The sequence below is a fragment of the Phalacrocorax carbo genome, chromosome 7, assembly GCF_963921805.1.
Source record: "Phalacrocorax carbo chromosome 7, bPhaCar2.1, whole genome shotgun sequence".
Classification (NCBI taxonomy): Eukaryota; Metazoa; Chordata; class Aves; order Suliformes; family Phalacrocoracidae; genus Phalacrocorax; species Phalacrocorax carbo.
In genome coordinates this window covers 24,437,108-24,464,574 of record NC_087519.1, presented here as the reverse complement: position 1 = coordinate 24,464,574, position 27,467 = coordinate 24,437,108, and the positions used below count along the sequence as shown (strand labels likewise).

General features: G+C 55.2%; 1 protein-coding gene across 7 annotated transcripts; it reads right to left on the bottom strand.

Moving 5' to 3' along the window:
* Positions 1-2,369: 2,369 nt before the first annotated feature.
* SHF (Src homology 2 domain containing F) lies at positions 2,370-26,776 on the bottom strand. 7 transcript variants are annotated; one of them, XM_064456972.1, is made up of 9 exons: positions 26,083-26,773; positions 18,530-18,659; positions 17,260-17,472; positions 15,462-15,599; positions 12,029-12,200; positions 11,532-11,651; positions 7,429-8,060; positions 4,849-5,036; positions 2,512-2,596 (listed from the first exon to the last, which is right to left on the bottom strand). In XM_064456972.1, the coding sequence occupies exons 1-7, from the start codon at positions 26,548-26,550 to the stop codon at positions 7,874-7,876; spliced, it is 1,428 nt and encodes a 475-aa protein (XP_064313042.1). In that variant the 5' UTR covers positions 26,551-26,773; the 3' UTR covers positions 2,512-2,596; positions 4,849-5,036; positions 7,429-7,873. The 7 variants fall into 7 exon arrangements, with proteins under 7 accessions (XP_064313043.1, XP_064313041.1, XP_064313045.1 ...); XM_064456973.1 differs by lacking the exon at positions 4,849-5,036 and having other exon boundaries at positions 2,370-2,596; positions 8,010-8,060; positions 26,083-26,776; XM_064456971.1 differs by lacking the exon at positions 4,849-5,036 and having other exon boundaries at positions 2,370-2,596.
* Positions 26,777-27,467: the final 691 nt, after the last annotated feature.

The following is a 27,467-nucleotide window of genomic DNA, read 5'->3' as shown; positions in this document are numbered from 1 at the left end:
CTGTGGAGCTACACAGAGATAATCATCTGTGTCTACATACCCAACTGTCCACCTCTGCCAGGCTGCAGCATCTCTAATGCGCTTCAGTTCCCAAGCCGGCAGAAAGCATCTGGCATTGCATGTGGAAGAAAATTGAAAATTTGGGTCTTGCGTTGCACTGTGGCAAGGAGGCATCAAGCTGAGATTGAAATTCTTCTATCTAAATGGAAATGAGCAGCACCTCTGCCACAGGGGAAAGGATCACCTGTCCCCAGTCCCCAGTCCTGGCACATACAGAGACCGCACACAGACCAGCTGTACTGCTGAACGGATGATAGCAGAGCTGGGCAGGCACAAAACAGGGATGCCCCCACTTCCAGCACCACCATGAGAGACCCTGTCACATCCCTGCATCAATCCATGGGAGACAGATGCTCTCACTCCATGACCTGAGCAACCTGCAAGCGTGCCAAAATTATCACCCGCCACTGGGTGACCCAACCTTGCGTCCTGATGGGCGTTTGGCCTCGCTAACAGGCAGCCATTTACTGCAGCTGCTAAGATGGGAATGAGATGTATGATGATAAAAGAAGAATCTTGCTGCTAATGACCCTGAGCAGGACCAGCCCAGCAGGTACAATTATCACAGTGCTGATAAAGGGAGCAGCTGCTGCCAGCACGAATTACCATGCTGTTTGTGGCGCTGGCAGTGCCAAAGCCACAAAGCCTGGTGTTGCCATGAATGATGGACTTCCAGAGGGACACTCAGCCGAGCCCCTGCTCAGCAGTGTGGGGTCTGCGATGCAGAGGCGGCGGAGCAACAACCCTGTGCTTGCTCTCTTGCCTGCCCTGGTGTATAATGTGTTGCTTCCTTTGGGACTGGCTGAAAGTCAAACACAAGGGCAAGAACCCTCACCACATGGGTGATGCACTCTCCAGCCCTTCCTAGTCCCACCTGGACCACTTCCCCCAGCCCATGGCTTCTGGGAGCTCAGCCAGACGTCACAGCAGAGAGGGCAAGATGCATTTTAGCTCAGCCCCTCTCTGGGAAAGAAGAAAACCAGGAACCACCTTCCCTACAACAAACTGGAGAAGTCTCAGCTTGTACCTCCTCCTTCCCAGCCCCAGCCAGCTCCAGCTGGCAGCTATCCCTGCATGCTCTGGTCACCAGTATCACAAACAGGGCTGGAGACCTTGCCAGGGCAAGGAATGGGACACCCTGCCTCTCCCGTGCTTGCTTCACAGGTTGCTGTAGGTCCATCGGTGTGGGTCATGCCTTCCTCACCTTTCTTGGTGTAGGCCTGGATGGGCACATTCTGCAACTTCTTTGAGTGACAACAGTCTCATCTGGACTGAATGGTCCCTTCTGCCCTCTGAAACATTTCTGGGGTCTCTGATAGCCCAGTTTTCCCCTTTTGCTCTCCCAAGCCAACAGGTCAGTAGAGGAAGCCATTGGGATCCCATAAACATCCCCTGAAAAGACCTCAGTTACTGGAGCTGCAATGTGGGGAGTGCCTGGGACTCTGCCTTAAATGGCATCCGGCAGGACACCAGGTCTTGCTGCCCACCACAGACACCCTCCATTACATCTGGCAGGACTTTAACACCTAGTCACCACACAGCTCACAGTTTCCAGAGCAGGAGACGAGCCAGGACAGCCCGGGATGGTGGTGCCAAGCTGCATCTTAGCTCTTGTAAGACAGAAGAGGGGCAGAGCAGATGGGGGTAGAGGAGGCTTGGACAGCCTGTGTATGCAGAAGGAAAAGGGAATTAGGTGCAGCACAGAGCCCAGAGTCTTTACCATAAATTACCAGCTAGAGCTGGGGGGTTGCTCAGAGGTTGGGACATGATGATAGTGCCTTGCACACATGCAGAAAGCACCACTGTGATGTGCCTGCCCAGGGGCCACAAGGCACATGCATGGGAAAGCAGCTAAAACATGTGCAATGAATTAGGATGTTGTGAGCACATGGAGGCCACACTACACCGCGTGAAGTGCCCACCCATTGCACACACAGTAAATCCGAGACTGCCGCATGCACAAGGGGCAAATCAGGCAGACTGTTCCCCCTGGAGAGGGGCAGTGGCATGTGTAAGCAGTGACTGAAGGCTATCTACACAGAGGCAAAGAGATGCAACAACCTTCCCTGTAAATCAGGACACGCCGTGCATGGTCAGAGAGCACACTGAGCACAGGCATTAAAACCAGACGTGCTGTGAATTTGTGGAGAGGTAACACTTAATGTGTGCAGTAAATCAGAATACACTGTGCATGCGCAGAGAACCTGTAATGCTGCATACGGGCAGTAAATCACAGTGCACTGCACATACACAGCAAGGCTACTCCATACAGGAACAGTGAGAGAGGACACACATGCACAGAGAGCCCATCGGTCCCATGCAAGCACAGATCAGGACTTGCTGTGTGCTGCCATTTAATGGAGAAAAATTCAGCATGCATACATTTATCCTGGAAAATAAGAGAAAGACTTGTAGTTGTGCAGGTCATCAGGCAGAGCATGACGTGAAGGACAGGGAATTCCTGAGGCAGGACCACCAGATGAGGACACACTTTGAATGCATGAGATGAGGGTCAACCAGGAGGTGCTGCATGAGACTGGGGAGGAAAGGAGCAAGGTCACCTCACTGTGAAGGAAGGACCATATTTAGGATAACCTTGATGTGACTCAAACAGCAAACAAATGCAGCAAATGTGCCTCCTATGGCCAGAAAAGGGAAAAGAGGGATTAAAACACATATAGACTTTCATCCCCTTCTGAGCTTTTTTTTAAGGAAACCCAGATTCAAGAGAGGAAGGCAAATGGAAACAGAATTTATCACAGATGCATTGTCTCAGTGTAATGTAATGATTTTTCTTTGATAATTAACTTAGACAAGGCGATGCAGGCATTTAGGCTGGTTAGATTTAAGGAAGGAGTTTGATTTGCCACCCAGTATGAACCAGTTTCCAATACTGGAAGTCAGGGGTATGGGTATGGATATAGCAGAGGAGGAACCAGCTAATCAAGTAAATGATAGATTGTATTAAAAAGGGTGTCTCTGAGCAAAGAGATGCTTCTAGCACTCTTCCTCTACCCTAGTATTGGGATGACCCCACTAATGTTAATAGCAAGCAGTGCAGGGCTGGGAGTGTGGAGTCGTCATGCCTGGGATTCAGTTTTGGGAGGGACACAGCCACATCACCAGCAAGACACTGGGAATATCTCACCTGGGAGATCTGCCCGAGCATGCTGTTTTGGAGACGTGCCTCCAAAATTGTGCGAACAAAAGGAGAGAACTGCTCACAAGCGTAGACTGAAAATGAGGTGGAGGCAACAGGACCCAGGTATGGATGCTTTGGGACAATTTTCAAATAGGGTACCAGGAGCAAGTAACTGATTTGAGACGATGCTGGGCAAGCATACCAAAGGGACAGGGCAAGGGTGGTCTCTGCGTTAGGAACGGAAACTTGCCCCTTGTGTCAGACACATTGGTCTTTATGAGCAGATTTCAAAGGAGGCATTCAGTTGGGCCATGTGTGTGCCACATGCATGTGCATGCTATGTATGTGCTACACTGCACGCTTTGGTGGTAGCCTGCAGGGATCAGGAACAAATTTCTCTCCTTCGCTATAAACATTGGCAGCTGAGTTATTGGGTAATTTGATCCTTCTGCAGATTGCTGTGGTGGGAGACAGAATACAGGGCACTGTGTTTTCAGTGACATTCAAGCAACTTAGGCATCACTGCTAGGCCTGGGGTTTTAAACTAATCATTAGGCCTGGGCTTAAGGGAACTTCTCCAGGCCAGAGGGGTAAGGAGGGGGCATGGATGGTGGACCACACCCTACACTCATCTGAGGTTTTTACCCAGTCCCACAAGGATCAGTTACTCATGATGCTCTCCAGCCTATGAGGTGTTCAGGAGCCCTGATGCCTTGTGCTGGGGTGGGCGATGAGGCTGATGTTGGGCTTGAATCTAACCCAAGTGCTTCATTTCCAGCAGGTGGGAGACATGAGGGACTATGACAAGAGTTCCAGCAAACACACCCCAGCTTCCAAGGAAGGCAAGCTCAAATTTTGCCCTGAATCAGCCTTTCACCCCTCTTGGTTGCCTTCCTCCTGCAAGACTATATCTTTTGGCCAGTGAAGTCCTGTGCAGGAGTAAGCGCAGCCCCAAGCTGGCCCACAACCACACGAAGCAGCACAGGGCTTGGGGGCCACGCCAGCTCAGCCCTGACAGCCATGCAAGAGTGTTCCCAGCAGTGCTAATCCAATTACGAAACAAACTTACTTCATTCATTATCAGGGCCTGCAGCATGCTAAAACAGCTTGGCGATTATGGAGGGCTTAGCAAGGGACTAGAGATCAGGCTATGAATGACAGCTGTTTCACTTGCAGGGAAGAGGGACAGAGAACAGAGGATTGCCGGGACACATGGATTGGGAATTGCTACAGACAAAGGTCTCTGATCAACCTTCATCTCCCAACAGGGTTAACCTCAAAACTATATCAGGTTGCTGAGGCCCTTGTTGGTCCTGGGGTTAGTACCCTCATGAATGGGGATCCCCCAGTCACCACTCTAGCTCTGTCATACAGCTGCCCCCCCTCTGATTTCCAAACAACACTCATTTCAGTCATGTGACAGCAAAAGGTAGCACTAAAATACCCTTACAAGAGAGATTCAATCCAAATTTTCTGTGTACATCCTGATCAGCTCACATCACAGAGGATTCAATGCACCAGCCAGACCCAGAGTGGGTCTTCCAATACTTTCTGTGGGAATCTCAAAAATGAGACCTCCCCAGGTCCAAACAGGACCCAGGACCTGCTTGCATCTGCCCCATTTGAGATCACATCCATCCCCTGACCTGATGTCAAGGTGTGGGCTGGCTCTTTGCTATGGCTCTGCATCCTGCTCCTCCATCTTGTTGGACGTCCTCCAACACATGAGGGCCCACATAGAGCTGGAGGCTCCATTGGGCTGGAGGTGTTTCCCTCAGGTTGCAGTGAATTTGCAGCCCTCTTCATTCATGGTGCCCAGTCCCTCCTGGTAATGCTATGAAGAGGGGGAAAAAAATGTATCTGTGTTTAGGGCAGTTCTGCTGCTCTCAGAAAAAAAAACCCTTCTTTACTCTGGTCAATGCTAACACTTGTTGGAGCAGGAGGGTGGACTAGAGGCCTCCTGAGGTCCTTTCCAACCTAAGTTATCATATGACTGTAGCCAGCAGGTCAAAGGAAGTGGTTGTTTCCCTTTATTTGGCATTGGTGAGGCTGCATCTGGATACTGTGTCCATTTTGGACCCCAAGTACAAGGACAAAGTCCTGCAGAGGGTCATTAGGATGGTCACGGTTGGAGAACATGCACAAGGAGATGCTTGAGGAGCTGGGCTTCTTCAGCCTAGAGGAGAGAGGGCTGAGGAGGGATGTAATTGCCACAAGAAGGATTGAGAGCTGCTTAGCAGCACTTGGACACAAAGCCCAGTTCCAGAGCAGTCCTGCTGGTCTGTGATTGTTTCTGGGGAGCTGGTGTGGTGCACACAGGTCTCACACCCCTTAGCACTCAGCAGGGATGCCCCTGAGATGGAGCCAGGCTGCTTGAGCAGGATCTCACCATAACACAGTGAGCTCACTGCTACAGCCAGCACTGGCTGCCAGGCAGTTTGCTCCCTGCCAGTTTCTAAAAAAAAACAAAAACAAACAAAAAAAAAAACCCAAAAACAAAAACAAAAAAAAAAAAAAAAAAAAAAAAAAAAAACAAAAAAAAAAACCCACAACAGAATATGTGGGGAGGCTCTCCTCTGCTTTCATTCCCTGGCTGCATGGACCCAAGAAGCCTCAGCTTTGCCAGCCACAGCCACAGAGAAGGCAGAGTATCCCCTAGGATACTCTGGATGTGCTGGAGCTGTCAGGGCACAGCAGGGCTGCTAAGGGCCCTTGAAACCTTTCAAATGCAGCAAGGGCACCTCAAGATGCAGATTTCTGCATCTCCAGGCCTTTCTGCAGGCTCTGGTATGGCACTGCTGGGAGAAAAACCCTCCAGCTGCAGTCAACTCTGTTCCCACTGGACAAGATGCCTCCCTGGGATGGAGAGAAGCAGCCAGAGAGTTGCCAGCAGCCAAGCAGGGCTGTAAGGAGACACCGGGTGCTCAATGAGCTCAAACTGCTGCCTTTTAAGGAGCGGTAGAGGCTGAGGCATCCTGGAACAAACCAACACAGTTTCTGCAGGCTCCCAACTGCAGCCTGCACTCAGGGACCACACTGGCCGTGCCTGATGGTCCCCACAGCAGCTCAAAGCCATATTGTGCAGCTGGGACAGCAATCTCCCAGCTACAGATTATGTCTGGAATACCCCAGAGCCCAGGATGGTAGAGCAGGGTTCCTGTTGTGGCTGCAGCGCTCACCCATGCAATGTCCACACAGTCCCATCAATAACCGCTGTGCCCAACAGCAAACCTGCAGGAGCAGCTCCTTCCTGGGAGCAGGCAGTGGGGAGGATGGTGCTTTTTCACAAACCCTTCATCAAGCCACTGCTAACACATGCCACTAACTCCCCAAGCACTTTGCTCCACTGATGCAAAAGGTTTTGCTGGTCCAGCAGCGAATTTGCAGCTGCCATCCCCTCTGCTGAGCACACCAGAACACCTGGGGAGCAGAGGGGAAAAGGAACATGCTGCAGGGGAGTAACAGGGAGTCTGCGCTTAGCCTGAAGTATGGATGGAGGAAATGTACGTGCATGAGTACAGTTAGCAAGCAACATTAGGGACAAGGTTAAAAGGCAACGTATGCATTAAATGCTACAGAGCACCAGATGTAGCTTCAGCCAAATGAAGAGAAGGAGCAAGCTGGCCCAAAGACAAGGTGTCAGGAAGACAAAGAACAGGGATGGAGTCACCCAGAGGAGGAGAACAAGAGGTCTGTGAAATTTAGGGATATTGCCTAAGATTTACAAGGGATGAAGGAAAACAAGGACACAAAAGATCCCTAAGAGCACTCCGTTCTCCAGGGAATAACAGGCAAGTCCAAAATCAGCTCATTGCTGCCCACAAAGGGTCCCAAAGACATAGCAAGGACATGACCACTGACATCCCCCATCCCATGTCTCAGACGAGTGAGCTAGCTGATCTGCTTGGGCACACAGGTCTCAGTGTACACAAGAGCAAAGGGAAAATCAATTCACTTAGAGCTTTTGTGTAATAAAATCCCCCTCCCCGCCATTTTGCCACACTGATCCCCCACTCAATGTTGTGGGATGTGGGTGCGCTGTCCACATGGAGCAGGAGGCGACCATGCACCGCTTTATTAGGCAGTAGTGCTGCATGCATGGCCAAGACCAGTAACTATTTACATTTGGCAAAGGATGGCAGTGAGTACCGAGCACCCGTGGGGGTGGGGGTCACTGCTGGCCTGGCCCCCTGCTCGCCCCCCGCCCCCACCCCCAGCCTCCTCACCTGCGGGCACAGCCATTTTCTGTCCTGTAAGCAGAGCCAGACACCCTCATGGAGGCACCTCAGGCCTGTTAACGGATTATGTATCCCCCTTTTCCCACACATTGCCCCCTCCAGGCCTCTCCAAGGCCCCAGCTCCAGTCCTTCCATCCCAAGCTCTGCCTGGAGGCAGGCAAGGGCAGGGGGCAGCCAGTGAGCCCCTCTCAGCTCTTTGCATGAGGGAGCACCCTGGGGCCATCCCAGCAGGCAAACCAGCGCACAGGAGCCCCTCTGAGAGAGCGGGATGAGGGGTCCAGCTGCAGCAATCCCCAACAGTGCCGTCTGTGCCCAGAGGGCTGCCCATGGGCTGCTGGTCCAGAGCCTGTCCTTGGCACGGTAGTGCTTGGCCCTGTGGACAGGCCAGTTTCGGGTGCATCCAGCCTCAAGCCTGGCTCCTGGTGGGTGAGGACTATAGGGTGCGGATAGCCACTGGGTAAAGCAAGGACATGTGCTCAGCCCCCTTGATGGGCAACTTGCGGCTGGCATAGTGATGAATGATCTCTGGCACGCTGTCGAAGGGCGGGCTGTGCTGACCCAGCACGTACTTATTCTCTTGGGTCCGGGACAGTTTCATGTGCATGAAGCCCTGGCTGCTCCTGCAAGGAGAGATTGAGGCAGGGTTACAGGTGTAGTTGGCCCCAGCATCCCATCAGCTCCTGCACCCCCCAAGACAAGCAGCCTGCCCCTACAGCTGAGGGGGACGCTGCTGGCTCCTGTCCCCAGCCTCAGCCCTGCCCGCCCCATTGCAGCTCTTGGCTGACTCCAGACAAAGCCCACAGTGCAAGGGAGAGACATGGCTGGCCATGCTGCACTGTGTCCCCTGCAGGGAGCACAGCCACACAGTGGGGTATGAGTGGTCCATCCGGGGACAAGGACAATGCCCAAGGCTGGGGTGGGTGCGTGCAGGCAGGGAAGCAAGGGCACAGCCCAGGCAAGAGCAGCAGGGGCTCTCGCTGCAGGGTGACATAAGGGCAGCAGCTTTCACCCCTTGCAAGTGGCAAAACCCCTTTTGCAACCGCCATGTTCACAGAGGAGGACCATGGCTCATGTATCCCCAGCCTCACTGTGGCAAAGCAGGATTTTGTCCTTCAGCCCGCAGCCCATTACCCCTCCCACACCAACACTGCATACTCCATAAAACCCACTCAGCATAGAGAGGCCATTTCCCGGCACAGCATGGGCACGGAGCCATGTGAGGCTGCACAGGCAGACCCTGCCACAAGCACTGATTCCAAGTGACGGGCTAATGGCCCTGTTGCTATTAATTTGCGTCTCCGAGGAGAGCCACAGCCTGTCTGCAGTGTCTGGAATGCACATTACGGCAAAATATTGATGACTTAAAAGCAGACAGGACCTCATCAGCAATGCTGAGCCCCTTCCAGCATCGCACAGGCCAGTCCCATCCCCCCAGCTGGAGATGGCGCCCATAATGGACAGCCTGTCTACATTAGCAGAATGGGTTTGCAATCCATTTAGCAGAGAGGCAGGGAGCTGACCGCCCCAAGGGAGGGCAGGGGGGAGAGCTGCAGCCCCCTGCCAGGGGCCAAGGAAAAGCGATAGCCAGCCGCATCCTGAGTCCCAGCAGTGGGGTGCAGGGAAGAGCTGTGGGGGCGGCACCATACATGGCACCCCATGAAGGTGCATGGGTTTATCCTGCACACAGTCGCACTGCTAACACACAGAGCTGCCCACAGGTGCTGCCTTTGGCGCTGCACCCTGTCTGCAGGCGGACCCAGCCCTTGCTTAGCACCAGCAGGGAGAGACACACAGGACCCCAGTGCAGGATCAGTGCCAGTCCAGAGCCTTAGCACTGCCATACAGGTCGACAGAGGTGATGCTTGTTGTGTTTTGCCCAAATCACTCATTGGGGCTCTGTCACAAGCTGAGGGATGTAACTGAGACCAGAGCATCAGAGATATGCCCAAGGGAGCATGCTGCAAATCCAACAGCCTCACAGCCAGCAGTGGGGATGGGATGAGGACAAGGGGCAGGCACTGCTCCTGCCGAGCATCTTACAGACATGAGGAAGGACTCAAACCTTTGCAGCATAGCCTCAGCCACTCTAACAGAAGTGCAAGCCAGGAGGGACTCATTCCCCAAGCATTTCAGGCAACACTACAACCCTGCCCACAACAGGCAACCCCCGGGGCTGCTAGCCTGAATCAGCCAGGACTGTCACAGCAGGGTTAAATCCTTCCGACTACTTGACACCATATGGGTACAGCCACTCCTGCTGCTCTCATGTATATTTTTTTTTCCTTTAAAGCAGCACAGAGGGGCTTTAAGTCAGCACAAGAGCTCTCTTTCAGACCATCTCCTCAGCTGCACCTCCTTCTTCAAGGGAAAAAGGAAAGAGTTAAAAAAAAAGAAAAGACATATGCAGACAGTCACCTTACAGCTGTATAAAAAGCATCCCAGAGGATTTTCCTTGAAAACAGTCTACAGAGAAAGACAACAGTGTAAAAATCATGCTCGCAAGGCTGCGGGCTCTCTGCAAGCATGGGCAGTGAACAGGCAATGCCTGAGCACCTCCTGGATGGGCTGCAGTCTTCTCTGGGGAGGTGGCACGCTGCCACAGGGCCACAGCCTAACCACACATTCCATTTGAGAAGAGGATTTTGCCATGAGGCTAAGGATGGGGAGTAAGAAGTAAGGAAAAAACCCCAAAGAAAAGGGTGACTAGCTTGTACAGAGGTGATGGAAGGGGGCACCCATGATGGCAAGGGAGGAAGGCCCATGCACAACCCCAATGCCACGTCCCAGGTTCTCCAACATACATGCTGACTAATGCCACCCACGAGGCGATGGCTGAGAGGACCTTTCACAGCCTCAAATACAACCAGCAGAAGCTGTTGCTTCAAAATTGGTTGCAAGCCAGGGCAAGGAAAAAATATTGAGAAAATTAAAACATCGGTAAAAATTCTGAAGAAAAAACCAGAGCTTTTCTGGAAAGGTCTGTTGCCTGATCTGAAAGCTACAAGTGCAGAAGAAAGTATTTTCAGCTAAAGTTCTGCCCTGGTTTGGTGCTGAAGGCAGCAAAAAAGTGTAAAAAAAAAAAAAAAGAGAGAGATGGAGCAATCTAATTCACAACTGTGCCACTGGGAAATAAACAGGGGAGGCTGAAACCACCAGGGAGCAATGCAGGTACAGAGACCACCGGGGAAACAAAGTATATTGAGAAAAGCACAGGGATACATGGCCTATTGTTGGGCAGAGATGACTAAAGTGCTCAGTAAATACTTTTTTCACATCTGCTGGGAACAGAGCTAATATACTTGTCCAGCAGGAGGGCAAGGAGGTATTTGCTAATCCATCATCATCTTCAGGACAGTAACAGCTTTGATTTCCTGGGTTTAGTCTGCCCCAAGAGTCCCAAAAGAGCTGGATAAGGAGCTATGGGCAGCTTCTCTCTGGCAGAACATGTGCAGCGATGCTTCATGCAGTTTTGGCACTAAAGGAATCTGGAAAACTTGGGGAGGGTGCAAACATCCCCCACAAGAACCCAGGCAGAAACCAAGCCATGCTGTGGGGGTGAGGCATCCCCGCTGGGAAACCAAAGCAGCGTAATGCCCTCTGTACATCACGCTGAGCAAGGGCTTCAGTGGTTACAGGGCTGGGAAGGCAGGGATGGCTACCTGCATTTCCATCAACAATGGGATCACACTAACTTTATTTTCCATGAAACTAAGCTACAAAAAAACAAAAAAGGAAATGGTGTAACAAGAAGCCAGAGCTGGAAGTTGTAACCAGACACATTTGAGTGAGCACATCATTTTATCCAACTGAGGGATTACTAAAACTCCCAAGCATAGAGCAGCGTGTCTCTAGATCTACAAGCCCTCCCAAGATACTTTTGCCAGACACCAAACCAGAAGCCTGTGCCACACCATGGAGAAGTGCAGACTTCACATTCCAGCTATTTCTGACCACCCCATGGTCATCTCAGTTACTCCATCGGCACAGGCACACATTCGCATGGGGCACCCACCCACAAGGGGTTACCCACAGCACTGGGTCACCTCTGCTGTGAGTCCGCAACCCCCCCAGCCCCACCCAGGCTCACTCACTTCAAGGAAAGGGAGAAGTCGTTCTTGCTGGTCTCGCTGTTGCGCACCAAGTAGCTGGCCTCCTTGCACAGCCTCAGCAGCGTCTCCGCATCCGTCCGGCTGATGGCCCCATGGTACCAGCTGCAGGCGAGAGAGGGACGGGCTGTGCCAGGCAGAGAGTGGACACCCCAGACAGGACTTTGCCCCACGGCAGCAGCAACACCAGCACCCCGGGCACCCCCCCAGGGACAGCAGCCATGTTCAAGGTCAGGGATGTGGGTGGCACCACCAGGGTTGGAGGGCAAGGGACAGAGCTCCTGCTGGGCAGCTTGCGGGGATGCAGAGGGTACATGGGGACACCATGACTGTGAGAAGGGCAGCAGGGACAAGCAGGCAAAAACACAGGGCCAGGGGAGAAGGAAAGAAGCAGGTCTGCCCCAGGGGTCCTCATGGCATGGCCACATGGATCCTGGAGCAGGTGGAAGGGTTGGGCAGCGCTTGGGGCAGGCAGGACTCACCACTGGCTCTCTAGGGGCAAGGCAGGGTCAATTCTCTCCCCAACAAAAGGGCCAGGCTCAGTGATGAGTGTCTTCGTGCTCTTGAGGCTGCTGGAGCCATGCCTGAGGGCAGCCCTGGCCTTCTCCTCCCTGCAGGGTGAGGTGCGGCTGTACCCCAGCCCCTCCGATGGACCTGCAAGACAGACACGTGTCACAGCTGACAGCAGAGACAGGTGGACAGGCTGGGCTCCCAGCTTTCCCCCCCTGGGGGGAGCCCATAGAAAGAGCCACAGCATGTCACATCACATCACACTAGGTCCCCTCCCCCTTTAAGCAAGGGCAGGGCAGCTCTTGGACTGCTGCTTACTGCAGTGTCCCAGGATAGACAGGTCGGGTCCTCACAGCACCTGAGCCCCTGGAAACATTTTCCAGGGAGGCTTCAAAAGCTCAGAGAGGTTTTGCTAATGCAACCAAAGATTCAGCAGTTGCGGCATAGAGTTAAGTGAGGAGCAGTAAGGACAGGCTCTAAATCTTGGGGGGGGGGGGGGGGGGGGATTAAATTAAATTAAAAAAAAAAAAAAGAGGAGGGGGGAAATGGAGCTAAAGGGAACAGTCAGTTTGGAAATGGTGGACACATTTCTGCCAGCACAAGTAAACCTCCTGGGGTGAAAAAAATAATTCCCCAAGGTGAGAATGGGACATTTCAACTGCAAGGTCCCTCCCCGACACAACCGCCTGCCCAGCACCAGCCCAACCATGGCCCCCGCACACTGACAAAGACAGCAGCCTGGTGCATGCTGCCCGGGGAGTGGCGGGGGATTAACCGAGACATGCTCCAGGGACCCAGCCTCCCGCCAACTATTATTTCCATGCAGGATGATTTCAGCAATAACAATATTGTTTCTCCCACCTCCAGAGAGTTCATTATTGCTCCCCTGCAACACAAGCCCCCTCGCACAAATTACTTATCGATCCAATAGAGCTGCCTTGACGTGAGGCTCCCAGTGGCTGATGCCACGGAGGCACAGGCGCCCTGTGGAAGCACAAGCACCCTGCGGAGGCAGCCAGGTGCCGCAGCTCCCCTCACCCCCAGGACAAGCTGGACTTCCCCAGCTGGGCAGCTTCCCCTCCTCGATGTGCTGGGGAGGCTGGTCCTGGCTCAGGCTCCTGCCCACTGCTGGTCACCAGGGCTCCGGGCAGGGACAAGACTTTCGGAGCACCCCCATCTCTGCAGGCAGCAAGGGCATGCTCCAGCATCCCCCCGGCCAGCCCCGGCAGCAAAGCAGAGCAATGCAAGGCCACACTGCTGCAGGGCAGAGGCAGAAAATACCCAGAGAGGGACATTTTTCTCTCTAGCAGGACATCCCCTAAGATAGCTATTTGAGAACAACCCTGTCTGGGCCCTGCACAGGCAAGCAGGTCTCCAGCCCCGCCCCAGCACTGAGAAGAAAGGAAGGCGGCCAAAAGGAAACCCAGCCAAAATCCTCTGCAGCTTAGCATGGCTTAAAACCCCCTGAGAAGGAGCTTGGGGAGGAGGTACCCAGCATTAGGGTTTGACAAGCCCTGCCTCTGCAGCAGTCTGGCTTTTCACTGGCCAGGCTTGCCCTTGTACATAATATCCAGGCTTCAATTTCAAGTCATCACCTTAAAAAATTGGGGCTATCGTTAAAAAGCCAGACAACAAAACACCGAAGTGTTTGCTGGCGGCACAAAGTCATCATGTTAGAGGCTCACAAGAAATGCACTGCACCTGTCAGAGAGAGGCAGAGGCATGTGCATGATTAAACAGGATATTAAAAACAAGCCCCTAGGAGTAAGAAGATATTCTTCAAGAAGTTCAAGTCGCCCCCAGACAGTGGAAGTAGAAAATGATATGAAAAGTCTGGCAAGATAAACTTAACACAACAAAGCAAGTCAGGAAAAAAAAAGAGACGCTGTGTCGCTAAAACCAGGAAAAATGACAAACTGATGTGTTCATCAGGGGCAGAATGCATGTCAGAGCAACTGTGGGGATAATAAATGATGGGGGAAGAGAGGAGGCTGTGTAGCAAAAAAATTAATATTTCTTGACACCTGCATTCATTGTAGGAAGAGGATCAGGAAGTTTCTGCCTGCCAAGATGTTTCTTTTTCTGGACTGATCTCAGCCTTTAGAATCCCTATGAGTTTGGGACAGTACCCTGATGTGGGCCTGGCAGAGCAGCCACATTGCTCTGGGGTGCCCCTTTGATCAGCAACAAAATCAGCTGTCACATACAGCCTCATGCTCAAATCCAGCTGGGAGGCAGCAAAAGCCATGCTGTTGGATTTGGTTTGGTTTTGGTTTGTTGTTTTTTGTTTTTTTTTTTAACAAAGCTCTGCAGGGATCTGGGTAAATGCAGATAAGGAAATCAGACATTTGCACCTGGCATGTCCCGGTGTCTACCAGGAGCAGCATTAGTGATGCACAGGCAGACGCAGCATGCCAGGGCGCAGCTGCCAGTTTGCAGAGAAAAAGTCACGTCTCACAGATCCATCCCAGTTCCCCGCAGGAGCAGCAGCACATGAATGAGACCAGTCCAGCCCTGAAAGCCTGGGTGGTTTTCAACAACCCCCCCACCTAATGCCCTTGGCAAAAACCTAATCCACGACAGCATAACAGCAAAGTCCTTAAAAATATTAATAATGGGTCAAAAGAGAAGCAGCAATATCTGGCTTTCATAAGCGAGACTGCTAGTGGAGTCCAAGGGGGATTTACACAGGGCCTCTGCCACTCGGCACACACAAAACGGACTTGACAACAAGGCAAACCTGAGATGACAAAGCATGCCTGGGAGATTTAGCTGTTCAGGATAGGAAAAACGAGAGCGAAGAATCCAGAGGGACCTCCTGCCACTGAGCAGTACGGTAATAAAATAGCGGAGGAAACAGAGCAGCACTAAATGACGAAGTGAGGCGCATGGGGGAAAAAAACAACCTCAACCTCAGCAGCAGGATCTGAATTAGCTGCTACCACACCTGTAAGGGATCTGCGTATTAAGAGTCACAAGAAAACATCAGCTAAATGCTCAGAGCAGTTGTCAAGAAGACCATAAAAGCAGCCATCAATTGGGAATTTGGAGTCAAAGAGGAGAGAACAAAAGAGAAGGTAATATCTCTGCCACCAAATAATCCCCTGGTGCAGCTTGGCTGCTGCATGCAAAGAGGTGTTGTGGAGCTGGAGAAGATGCAGAAGAGGCAAGGACAAATGTCTGGTATCCAGCACAGGACAAGTAAATGAGCCAGGAGGAGCTGGGGGAAAGGTGGAGGAGGAGGATGGATGTCTGGCAGCGCCCACAGACAGCTGGAAGAGCCCTGCCAGGTCTGGACAAGCTCTGAGGCATCGCAGCATCCCGGCACCAGTGGGGCAGCAAGGCAGGGTCCAGCGAGCGCTGGCCACAGCCCCCCTGGACACCCCACTGTCACGCGAGACCCACCGTTGGCGTCTTCATAGCTGGGCTGGCCATGCTGCGGAGGGACGGAGGCACTGGACTCACCGTCCAGGGGGCTTTCACCGCTGTCGAGCTGTCCCACCGGTGGTGGCCATGGCAGGTCTTTAATGACCTTGATTTCAACTGGATGGGGGGCAGGGAGGTGGCAGGGGTTAGGGGTGAGAGAAAGAGAAAAAGAAAGAAAGAAAGAAAGGGCTTAGAAAAAACCATCAGCAACACCAGGCCCATGGAGAAGGAGAGCAGTTGTGGGGGAAAGACCTGAGGACTAAATTCCCGGGAGCCCTATGCCACCATAACCATCTCATTCCCTCCCCAGCACAGAGGAGGAACAGGCCTGACGTGGGGCACATTCCCATAGGAAAGACCCTGCTCCTCCATCAGCTTTCCCAGCCGACCCTCTCTGGGGTGGGGGGGACCCTGCAATCACCCCTGTCCCACGTGCACATGAGACTGGGGAACCTTGGCCAAGCATCCCATTGCCATCTGTCCTGCCTGTGCATCTGTCACCCTGGGAGCTTCCCAGCCACCCCACAGGGTCCACATTCCCTGCCAGGCACCAGCAGGTTGCTCCTTTGTGCCAGTACTGGGTGCCCATCAGCAGGGCCCTTGCAGGCCCCCCAAGGGGGGAAAAGGGCCAGCAGAGAAAGCCCAGCATTGCAGAAGAGGAGAAACATCCTGCAAGCCACAGCAGGGCCTGCTCTGGCTCTGGAAGAAAACAGGCAGCAGATCCTAACGAGGCCCAGGGCACAGCAACCTGGCTCCATCAGGACTTGGAGCAAGCCTGAAGCACCCTGGGGTGCACCCATGTGCATCCACGTGCAAGCTAGGCCTGTGAACACGCCACTTCCACACAGAGACATCGAGCAAGGTGGCTCATTCACCAGAATCCAGAGCGCAGATCCCTCAGCTCAAACCCAGCCCGGCAGTGCACTGCATTTCATGACGGAGCCCAACAGACTGAATCCTCGGTAGCACATGCCACCAGTACTAGCCCCACACCTGGCTGAGTCCCAGCGGCACGAGCACAACCCCAGGCACAAGCAGACGCCACAGCATCGAGCCCAGGACACACATCTTCAGCTCACAGAGCCCAAACCCAAAAGGTGAACCACTCCCAAGCCCAAGTCTCCACATCTCTCTCTCCACCAGCATCCCTGCACAGCACCAGTAACTACCAGCTCAAGCACCTTGCGCACACTGGCTGCAGCGCAGACACACACTGCTGCAATTAAAATGCATCCTCGATAAGAGTGTGGCAATTAGCCAGTACCAGCGGAGGAGCCAGGGCTAATGCACAGCATGGATTTCCTCATTAACAAACACAAACACAATTGATCCCACAGCACAGATAAATAGGTCACGGAGCTGGACGATCACCTAGCCAAAGGCTCCTGGGGGAGCACCCAGCTCTCCTCCTGTCCTGAGGGAGAAGGGATCTGCTCGAGCCCAGAGCTGAGCCTCTCCCCTGCAGTTCGGGGGGGGTGTGTCAGTTTGCACCAGAGACTGTGATCAGTAGAAGGGGAAGAGGCAACGAGATGGGCTCTGGACAGGCTGCCAAGGAAGCTCTATCCACCACTCCACCCAACCTTGCTCCCTGCTGAAGAGGAACAGCCTCTGCAAGTACGTGGGTGCTCCCCAAGCCACGGAAATGCAGAGGCCAACACTACTGAACCCCAAAAGACAAAGGAACCTCAAGGACTCAGTTTCCCCCCTGCAAAACACAATGCAGCATCAGTTGCTTTATGGCTGCTATTCATCCTTTACAGCTGCCCCCACCACTCACCTGCAAAGGCTTTGGAGATGCGCTCCTTCTTCCACTCCCAGGGCTGGTCATACTCCTCTGGTGGCCGCTCATCATCCTCAGGCAGCCGGGACTGCCTGGGGCAAGCTGGGCGGTCACTGTCCATGTCCAGCCCACCAAGCACAGGCTCATAGGGTGTGTCGTAGAGGTGCAGCGGCCGCACAGGAGCCTCCCGTAAGCCCTTCTGGCGGATCTCTAGCCCAAGAAGAGGGAAAAGACCATGAGCTTTTTTGCCCAGCACAGCCCAACCATGGTCCCCAAAGCCCTGCTAGGTGACATCGGGTAGGGAGAATCAGCGATGGAGGAGAACCCCCCAAACCTGAGAAAGCACCTGCCAGAAGCAGGGGAACTGCTGGGCAGCCAGGTCCTGAGCAGTCACAGCACCAAGATGCCTTCTGCCCCACAGTACAACATCCCCACTCTCAGACGGCCCTGCAAAGCAGGATCCTTGGGGACAGACCATCCCAGAGCCCGATTCCCTGCGAGCAGCAGGACTGGGTTTTCTTCCCTGGACACCCAAAGTGGCTAGTTTAATAAAATGCCCTTCGCACCAGCAGTACAAAAGTCTTTCCCACAGACACAAGCAGCCTCTTCACCACTTGCTCATTTTTCCAAGAAATGAAACGATCTTGTCCAAAAAGCCGCATGAGCTTTCCAGAAACCACTCACTCCAGCAAAACCATGGGACTGTAAAGCAGAGCCAGAGCCTGGAGCACACAAGCCAGCGCTGCAACCCTGCGTGCACTGGAGTGGTAACAGCAATGCTTTCAGGAGTGCACACTCTCCCCTCACCTCCTTTGCAGCCATAAACAAGCCCACTGGGGACCCTACTGCTGCAGCAGACAACAGCATGCTCTGGCCCAGTCCTAACTGAATTAAACAGCTCCCACATCCATCTTAGCATTATGCCAGACGCATGCATCAAATGTCAGATCTCTCCTGGCTCAGCCAAACAGGCACACACTGTGGTCCTGGGGGACAGCACTGCAGGCAGAAATATCAAGGGGCCTTTATTGCTTGGGTGGCCTTTGCAAGTGCTCTGGCTACAGCAAGCCCATTGCACTCGGCTAAAACTGTGAAAATTTGCCTGCAAAAGCAGCGTGCACCACCACAGCGATTGCCCAGGTTTGCCCTGTCTGGAAGACCCAATGCCATCACAGACTGCAAGGAACAGAGTACAATGGCCACCAAATTCACACAGCAGGCATCAGAGGCACAAAGAGTGGTCTTTGCACAGAGCCTTCCACTTTACCAGCCATCATCTTCTGGGCTTCATATGGCTCCATGTATCCATCATTCTCCATCACCTTCTCCAGCCCTGCCTGGCTACCAGCCACCTGCGCCGCATCGAAGGGATCTGCGTAGTCCTCCAAGACAGCCAGCTGGAAGAGGGGAAGGGTAGGAGAAGGGTTAGGGTACTCCCTGCTTTTTTGGGGGAGGTCAGGGACCAGTTGAAGACCCTTGAAACCTCACCATGAGCTCTGCTAGCAGCAGCCAGAGTGGCAGCCGGGACCCCAAGCCCGCATCATGGCAGCCCTGTAGAGCAGGTGCTAGCAGCCGGCGGCTTTCCAGGCACCGGCACTCAGCTGTGGAAATGCTCCAGCCTTTGTCCCGAAAGCTGGGACAGAGCCAAGCAGAGCAGAAGGCAGCCTGGCTGCCTCCCTTACCATCAGCTTGGCACTGCCTGCGCAGACACCCTGGCAAGGCCTCCAGCCATGGTGCAGGGCTGCCGGCAGTGTCACCCCCTCCCATCGCACCCAGATGCTCTCCCTGCATGCAGCCACATTTCCTCACCCAAGGTAAAGAAGGGGCACAGATCTTAGTACAAGAGCGTCAGCTGACACTGGCACAACTGGGAACTCACTGGTTATTTTCCAGGGCTCCTGCAGGCTCATTTGAAGACATTCTTAAAAGGGCTGCAGCCTACAGCTTCTTCTCCCCTCCCTCCCAGGCCCCTGCAACATCCCAACTCATGTCCCAAGTAACACAAGACAGGCTCCTCCATACTATCAGAAGTCACTGGGAAGCAGGACCAGGAGCCTCTCAAGTGCCATGTCACAGGGACATCAAAAAAAGCCCAAGGTTTACCTTTACTAGCAAAAAGGAAACAATCCTGCAGTAGGATATGGGGTGTGTCCCAGAGCTTGATCCCCTCCAGCGCTGGAGCCACACGTCTGCTCCAGCACCCCATCACATGATGCCACAGCCTCTGGCAAGCCTGAAGCTGTACACACCACCTCCAGCCCAAAAGCCTGGTCCCAAAATGGGGCCAGGAAATATTTCCAGCAGGGTCCGAGTGCACCCAAGCACCTTTGCCAGGGTCTGCTCACCCACCAGGATGCAAACCCTAGGCTGGACCATCCAGTAATATGGGTTTTGTCACCACAACGCGAGCTACACAGCGCTCCTATAGCAAGCACCAAACAGCCTGAGCACGGTGTGGCGGCTGCCTAATTCCACTCGGCATCAGGCTCTGTCCTCACTGCCATGCTGTCCCTTCTCCTGGCCAGCCTTGGAGACCAGGGCCACTCGCGCATTCCCCTCCAGCTCCCATAATCAGCTTAAAACAAAACACTTCTTCCTCCTTCCTGTGTAAAACGGCCCGACAATAGCCTTGAGCACCAAAACCCAGCAGGAAAAGGGAACAGGAACTGGAGCTGTAAACACCTCCACACAGCCCTGAGCCTTCACATCCCTCCAAGCTGCAGGAGTATCGCAGCTCCCTGTACCCCAGCTCACTGCATCCTCCGTAAATGTCTCAGCTCCACGCTCCCTGGGGTGGCCAATGCAGTGGGGAGCTGAGGCAGCTCTCCAAGCCTGGCCCCTCCATACTGGGGCATGAGCGAGCAGCAGAACATCATCCCCAGAGCCAACCCTGCCAGCCAACAGGCCTTGCAGCCACCCCAGGCAAGTGCAAAGAGGGTTCAAACATGAGAGCAAGCAGACGCTTTCACCCCTCTGCAAGGCAGCAGCAGGACAGATGGCTGCTCAGGGTATCGGCCTCTGCCAGATGAGAGAAAAAGCAAAACGTCCCGCTGGCTCTGCAGGCAGGGCCCGGTGCCAGCAAGCCGGGATGGGGCTGCAGGAACAGCCAGCCCCTGGCTTTGCATTGGAAGACAGGAAATCTGCTCTCACCTCCATTATCTGAGGAAGACACAGCATTGCTCAGCCACTGACAGACACCAGGAACACCAAGGGGCAATGCTGAGCCCAGGGGGCTGCAGCCCTTTCGTTGCCACCACTGGGGCGAAATCCCCCAGGGAAATCTAGGTTACTGGTGACTTTTGCAGCTGCTTGGTCGCTGGCGCCTGACCTAACACCTGTGGGGTGGGGGAAGATGAGCAACAGTGACTGCAAATTCACTGTGGGAAGCCCCTCTGTTTTCTAAAGACCCTTTTCTTCTCCAAGGCAAAGACAGGTTCAGCCTCCAGCAGGCGGGTGCTTCCCACCCTCTGTCTGCGAGATCCCGAGGGCAGATCAGCGCCCACCACTCCAAAGAGCTGGGAGAACCTGTGGGCTGCTTTGGATCGGGCTTTTGCAGGCAAAAGCCTGCAAAGAAGCTTTTCCTCTGCCGCAAGTGACACCTGCAGAGCACAGCCCCACACCAGCAACAGCTCATTCGCACATGTGCTAGTGCCAAGGGAGGCGCAAGCACGCAGGCAGGCATCCCGACATGCACAAATGCACAGGCTTGAAGTGCAAGCAGCTGCAAGACAGGTGGATGGGCAGTGCCATGCCCAATGCTCACCTTTTGCGAAGAGCTCTCACAGCTCCACATGTGCTGCAGGGCTGGGAAACACAGTTTGCTGACCCTCCTGGCCTGCTCATTCCTCCTGCCCCAAGCCCAACCTGCCCACATTCAAACCTGCCATGAACTCTATTTCCTAGATGCATTCTGCTAGATAGACGTAGACCCAGCTTGCTGCTGGTGCCGGCCCTGGATCCCCCCTCTCCCACCCCATAAACACAGAGCAGCTTCAGACAAGACAGGGCACCAGCACAGCAGCTCAGCAGCTGAGAGGCTTCTCCACAAGCGGTGATTGTGCTTCCCAACCAGAGGAAAGCCCCCTCTGTATTTCCTCAGTGCCTGGGTCTATCTTCCTAGGGAGGGAGGGTCACATGAGCCCCAGCAAGCTCACAGGGCGGCCCCCACTCAGATGCTCCAGCTCCAGGTCTAGAAAGCAGAGGATGGTTGAGAATCCCAACACATCTCTGCTGAGAGCCCTAAAACTGGGTATTTTGCTTGCAGGGAGTTGCAGAGGTGCTCAGCAGCAGTTAGATGGGATCTGCTGGGCTTAGCTCAGACCCAGAGCAAATGGCTCAGATCAATGGCTCCCTGGGTATGGTGGGGTTTTGCCATACCAGCTTTAATCCTCAAGGATGACTCTCCGTAGGAGCTGAGCCTCCCCACCACACAGTGCCAAGAACGTAAACCCATTTCTTTTTTAAATGGCCAGATATTACAGTGGAGAGCAATGCAAAAGTTGGGAAGGGAACTCCTAACTGTCTCCAGGAATACTGCAACCTCAGGACGCACATAAAGCAAGTGAGAGCCTGAGTCCCAAGGCTGGAGAGGCTGGAGGCTTCACGCAGTACCAGGAATGGGGCAGGGCTCTTAGAGGGCAAACAGCGGGGATCACGCAATTACCAATTGCATCCTAATGCCCTTGCACATGGGGCCGAATTAAAGTTGCCTGGGAAACTGCATCTCTGACAATTCCTAATCCAAGCGCTGGATTTTGCAAGCTGCGTGGGGCGCTCTGCGGCAGCCGCGGTGCATGAGGCGCTCCCCCAGCGGAAGAGGGGGCTGAAGCCACAGGCAGGGCAGCTCCCAGTGGTGCCTCAGACCTGCCCCACTCCAGTCAAAGGCCAGGCATTACCATGCTTTGCTCACCTCCCATGTCACAGAGGAAGCTGCTCACTGCCTGGCCAATCCCAGCACACCGCTCAGATGCCCGGGTATCAGGGCATCACCCGCTCACACACAGCACAAGCTTGGCTAGATTTGAAATAATTTGGGTGCAAAGCACACGCCTGACATGCAAAGCCACCAACCCCAGACAGCTCTGGGTGCAGAGTAGCCAGGCACCACCAGCACTTGAATGCACGTCCTCTCTGTGCACGCGAGTGTTTTTCACGCATTTGTCTGCTGTGGCAGTGCACACCCAGGTCCCTGCTGCAGTACCGAGGCTGCTCTTGCCCTATTATTTATGTCCACTGTAAGAAAAAAAAAGAAAACCAAAAGAAAATTAAGGCAAAGGGACAGATCATCACTGGGTTCTCACAGTGAAACAGTTTTTATGCTGCCCACCAGGGACAGACAGTGGCTCTTCAAGAGAGTTCACAGTTGAGACACAGAGATCCCAGGGCAGAGCAGGGGCTCTGCACCCCATCTTGCCTACAGACATCCCACCTGCCCCCACATTTTGCACAACATGATGCTCCACTCTACAGAGAGGTTCTGAGAGGACACCTGGGGAGATCCTTTACTTTATAAACAAGTTTCTTGCCCTGGAGATAAAGCGTGTTTGGGGTCCCCCCAGGAGATTGCTGGGTTTCATGCTGGAGCAACTCTGAGTTACAACCAAACTTACTTTGTTCTTTCTGTCAGGTGAAAATTTCCTCAGTTTTACCCATCTTGCAGCTTGGCTTTCAGTGGACACCAAAGCCAAACCCAAAAGCAAATCAAGTGCTGGCCTTCCAAAAAGGGTCCAGCCCCCTGCCCTAGGGAAACGGCTGGGCCAGACAGTGAACCCACAGCTGCACCTTTGCCACAGGAGGAGGGAGTGTGGGCCAGACAGCATAGCATTGCACAGGATGACTCAGTTCGGGGAGGCTCTCACAGGAAAGACACACGCCCAAGAGCTTCCTGGCTGGCGTTCCCACACCCCACGGCACTGACCCTGCACTCCCAGCAAACACCAGCGGCTGGTTCCAGCAGGCATGAGGCAAAGCCATCCCCAGACAGATGCCCAACCTCATCCCCAAGCACACTGCGCCCTGGGTGTAGGCGTCCCCAAGCAGGGAGGTCCCTCACCAAATCTCTCTCCACTGCATCCTTGTGGCATTGCTCCTCACGCCTAATTCAAACACGGCAAAGAAGACACCTCTGGGGTATCTGCCTCGCTCAGGCAAGCCATACAGGGCCAGTCTGTTGTCCACTGCTGTAGGGAAAGGACTGCCCAGACCAAGCAGATGAAGAAGGACCTGTGCTGGTCCCCACCATGTCCAGCAAGCATTTGTAAAGGAGCAGGAGCCACTGCAGAGCTCGCTCTAAGCACATCCCCACAAGATGCTGCAAATCCCATGAGAGGCAGAAAGGTGGGACAACTCATGCTATGATGGCAGAGCATCACATGGCCCAGGCAGGAGGGACACCATTACAAAGATGCTCCTGCCCATCTTCAGTTCTCCAGAACAGTCAGGACAGCTACAGCAGGCACTGGGCTCCCAGGGAACATGGTCAGTCCCCCAACCTCAACACAGCGCCTGTATAGCAAACCACACAGCCTCAGCCAAACCACACAACCAGGAACTGATGGCTGCTCCTTCCACTTCTGTCCATCCTCGTCCTCCCTGTTCTGCACATTTTATTAGTCTTTTTCACTGTCAATCATTAGCAAAAACCCTCTCTGCTCCAGCAGCCTTGCCTGTACCTAGAATTGTACTTCTCCCTTCATCTTCAGCATCACCACAACTCAAGGCCCACACCCATGGGCTTTCTGAAGTCCCAGTCTCTGCAGCAAGTAGGGAACACCTGCTCTTCCTAAGCCCACCACCTCTTCCTAAGCATGGAAGCACTGAACCCCCACTCCCTCCCACAACTATCATCTTGGCTTGAAGAGCTCAGCAGTCTCCAGCCTGGCCCTGGCATGCTTTCCTTGCTCCAGGACATCTTGACATTGTCACCAAGAACAAGAGCCACAGGCATCAGCAACCCCCCAGCAGGTACCTCCATCCTCCTGGACCACCTCCAGAAAGGACTACCACAACCTTGCAGCAAGCAGGGAACCCTCCCACTACTCAGCCGAACGTCAAGGCCAGCAGATGGGAGCTGCAAAGGGTGCTCAAGCCCAAAACAGACACTCCATGTGGCAGACATTCCCTGGCTCCTCCAGGGGAACCCTTTTAATGGACTGTTGCATGCACTATCAAATATTCCCACCTTATCCCCAGCTTCAGCCAGCCTCCAGAGCTCTGCCTGTGTCCATCATGTACTGGAACCCTGAAGAATTAGAAACCTCCTCCCCACAGAGGCATGCAGGAGACCAGGAGATAATCTAATCACCGTCGATCTTGGATAAGATGAAGGGTCGTCTTCAGCCTCTTGCTGTTAGCAGGGTTTCCCCAAATGTATCCCAGCTTTTGGCTCTTCTCTAAACTTCCAGGCTTCTCCCCAGCCCTCAGATGCCCTTGGCTGTACCTGTTGGCAGTCCCCGCTTCCCGCAGCTCCTGCTTAGCCCTATGCACATCTCAGACCAAATCCTTCCTACAACCACTACCCACTGCTGGTCCCTCTGATTCCACAGTTCTGGAAGAAAAACCATCCAGCCTGCCTCAGCAAACCGCATCACTGCAATGGCACCTCCGGTCCCTGCTGCCAATGCCCTCCTCCTCCTCTGCTGCCTGCAGCAGCAAACGTACAGGACCCTAGCTCAAAAGGGGTTTCATGCAAGGCCCCTCCAGAAACCTCCTGGAAGCAATTAGTCAGTACGAGCAACTTTCCAAGATCCAACAGCAACAAGTTTTTCTATCTGCTTAAAATATTCCCGAGCAGGTTTTGCCCAGCGCTTGTTTTGTTGTGCCGCGTGGGAATGCCAGGACCACTGATGGGATCATTGTATCCACCATTCCCTCCGCCACCCAGATCTGCAATCCCATTGAATAAGCTTGACAAGCCCCATCTTGCAGGCAGCAGCACTGGCGGGCACTAATTACCCCTCCTGCCTTCATTTGCGCACTCACCACACCAGCCTCTCCGCAAAGAAGCCTGGCACCGATGCCCACAGCCCTGGTGGGTTTATTCCTCTACCAGGTCCTTGTGTTGCTCAGAGCCCATCTCCCCACGGGGCGCTTCTCCCCGGCTCCTGCCTCTCACCGAGGACGTTTCTTGCCTCCTTTCTGGCACCAGCAGCACCAGGCTCCGCTCTCATCCCCAAAGAAGCCGGCTGGGAGATGGCAGACAAAGAGGCCCTGGGTCTCCCTGACAAAGCAGCACGGCAGCTCAAGGGAGCCCGTCCGCCACCACTGGCACTGGCAGGCCCTGGCAAGTGGGCAGTGGGAGATCCACGCCACCAAGTGCAGGGTGGAAAGAAGCCCGGGGCTGCTGGCCCCGGCCTCAGAGGCCACCAGAGACAGTCCTGTGCCATGGTGGGGCCTTCCCGGGCTGGAAGGTCTTCACCTCTATAGAGCACCAAGCACTTGGCTGTAAAGAAACGGCAAAAAGGGAAGGGTAAAGGTTGCCGGCAGGCCCTGCGCTCTCACGCTTCGGCAAGAGACACTTCCTGCTGGGGATTATACCTGCCTCCCGCGGGAGCTGGACGAGAAGCCGGAGCCGCCCCTGCAGCTGACGTGTGCTCGGCATGTCGGTGCTGCACGGGGGCACGCAAAGTGGGAGACCCCGCGGAGCCTGGCCCCAGCAAGCCCTCGGTGACCGGGCTCCGCCTGTCCCAAGGGTCCCGGCCCTGCTCCCGGCAGTGGGCAACGAGGGGCCGGCGGGGCAACCCAGAGCAGCCCCACCACCACCACCGCCACCCTGGCCGTGGGGCTGGGGCACCCCGGGGGTGCCTGTGCCGGGCCACTCACCTCCTGAGGTGGCTCGTCGGGCGGCTCGGGGCCAGCCGGGGGCGAGCTGGGGGTGGCGGGTGTCAGCGGCGGCGGCGGAGGACTGACGGGCACCTTCTCCATCGCTTCCACCTTGATGAGCCGGTGCTTGGGCGAGACGTACCGGGGCCCGTCGGGGGCGGCGGGCGGCGGCGCCCCGCTGTAGGGGTCCTCGAAGTCGCGCTCCTTCTGCAGCCGGTACGCCGCCACGATGTCGGGCTGGGCGGCGGCCAGCGGCTCGGCGGCGCCCCCGGGCGGCGGGGGCGGCTGCGGCGGCGGCCCGGCGCGGTAGTCGGGCTTGGGCGGCGCGGGGGGAGCGGGTTTGCCGCTGCGGAAGCCCAGGTGCTCCCGAAGCCAGCGGGCCATGGTGCCCACACACTGCGGGGCCCCGCCGGCCCCCGCCCCGCCGCCGCCGCGCTCCGAGCCGGCCGCCGCTCCGCTCAGCAGCATCGGCGCCGGCGGACTGAGCGCGGCGGCGGAGCCCGGGCCGGGGGGGGAACGGGGGAGGCGGCCAGTGCCACCTGCCGGAGCCGCCGCGCCGGCTGCTCCGAGCGGGGCTTCCACAATACACACACACACCCCCGCAGCCCCTGTTCCGCCCGCCCCGGTTCCCCGGACCCGCTCCCCACAGCACAGCACGGCCTCCCCGCCGCCCGGCCTGCCCCGGCTCGGCCCTCCTCCCCCGGGGCCCGCCCCGCTCCCTCGCCGCCCGGCCCGCCTTCCGCCGCGCCCGGCCCGGCCTTCCCCGGCGCTCCGGGCCGCCGCCCCCCGCCCTCCAGGCTGGCTCTTGGCTCCCTGTCAGCGGCCCCGTGTCCCGCTCCGGCCCCGGGGGAGACTCGCCCCCCGCAGGGATCCCCGCCGCCCCGTCCCTCTCCCTGTGGAGCCTGGAGACGTGGGCCTCGTCCAGCCCTGGCAGCTGCTGCCGCTGCCCGTTCCCCCGAAGAATAACCCGGCTCTGGAAGCGGAGGAAAGGTGCCTGCGGTGGCACCGGGGGAAGGGCTGCTGGGGAGGCTGCTAACAAGAATGGGGCAATAAAGGGTCCGTCAGTGGCAAAGCCAGGAGGTGTTCATGGAACCAGACCCCATGTAGGACCTGCAGAGCCGATGAGGCTGGGGAGAGTCACTGAAACACCGGGCTGGCACCATGGACCCCCACAAGAAACACCGCGGGACCAAGGTGAGAAGCCAAGGGAACGCATTCAGGAAGAAAGCTGAGCCAAGGCCAGATGTGCAAGGGCATCAGGCAAGCATGCAGAGCCCCAGGACACGTGGGGCCAGGACATGGGCTGGAGGACGTGCCCTTGGGTACAGCCCAGGCAGGGCTGGATTTGCTGGTCAGAGGCCAGCGGTGACAAGCATGCAGAGCAG

Coding starts and splice junctions, on each gene's coding strand:
- SHF (XM_064456971.1), bottom strand. CDS start 26,550: ATGCTGCTGAGCGGAGCGGCGGCCGGCTCGGAGCGCGGCGGCGGCGGG. Junction 11,652..12,028: donor TTGCCCCTAGAGAGCCAGTG/GTGAGTCCTGCC, acceptor TCTCGCCTGCAG/CTGGTACCATGGGGCCATCA. Junction 8,061..11,531: donor GACTTCTCCCTTTCCTTGAA/GTGAGTGAGCCT, acceptor CTCTCCTTGCAG/GAGCAGCCAGGGCTTCATGC.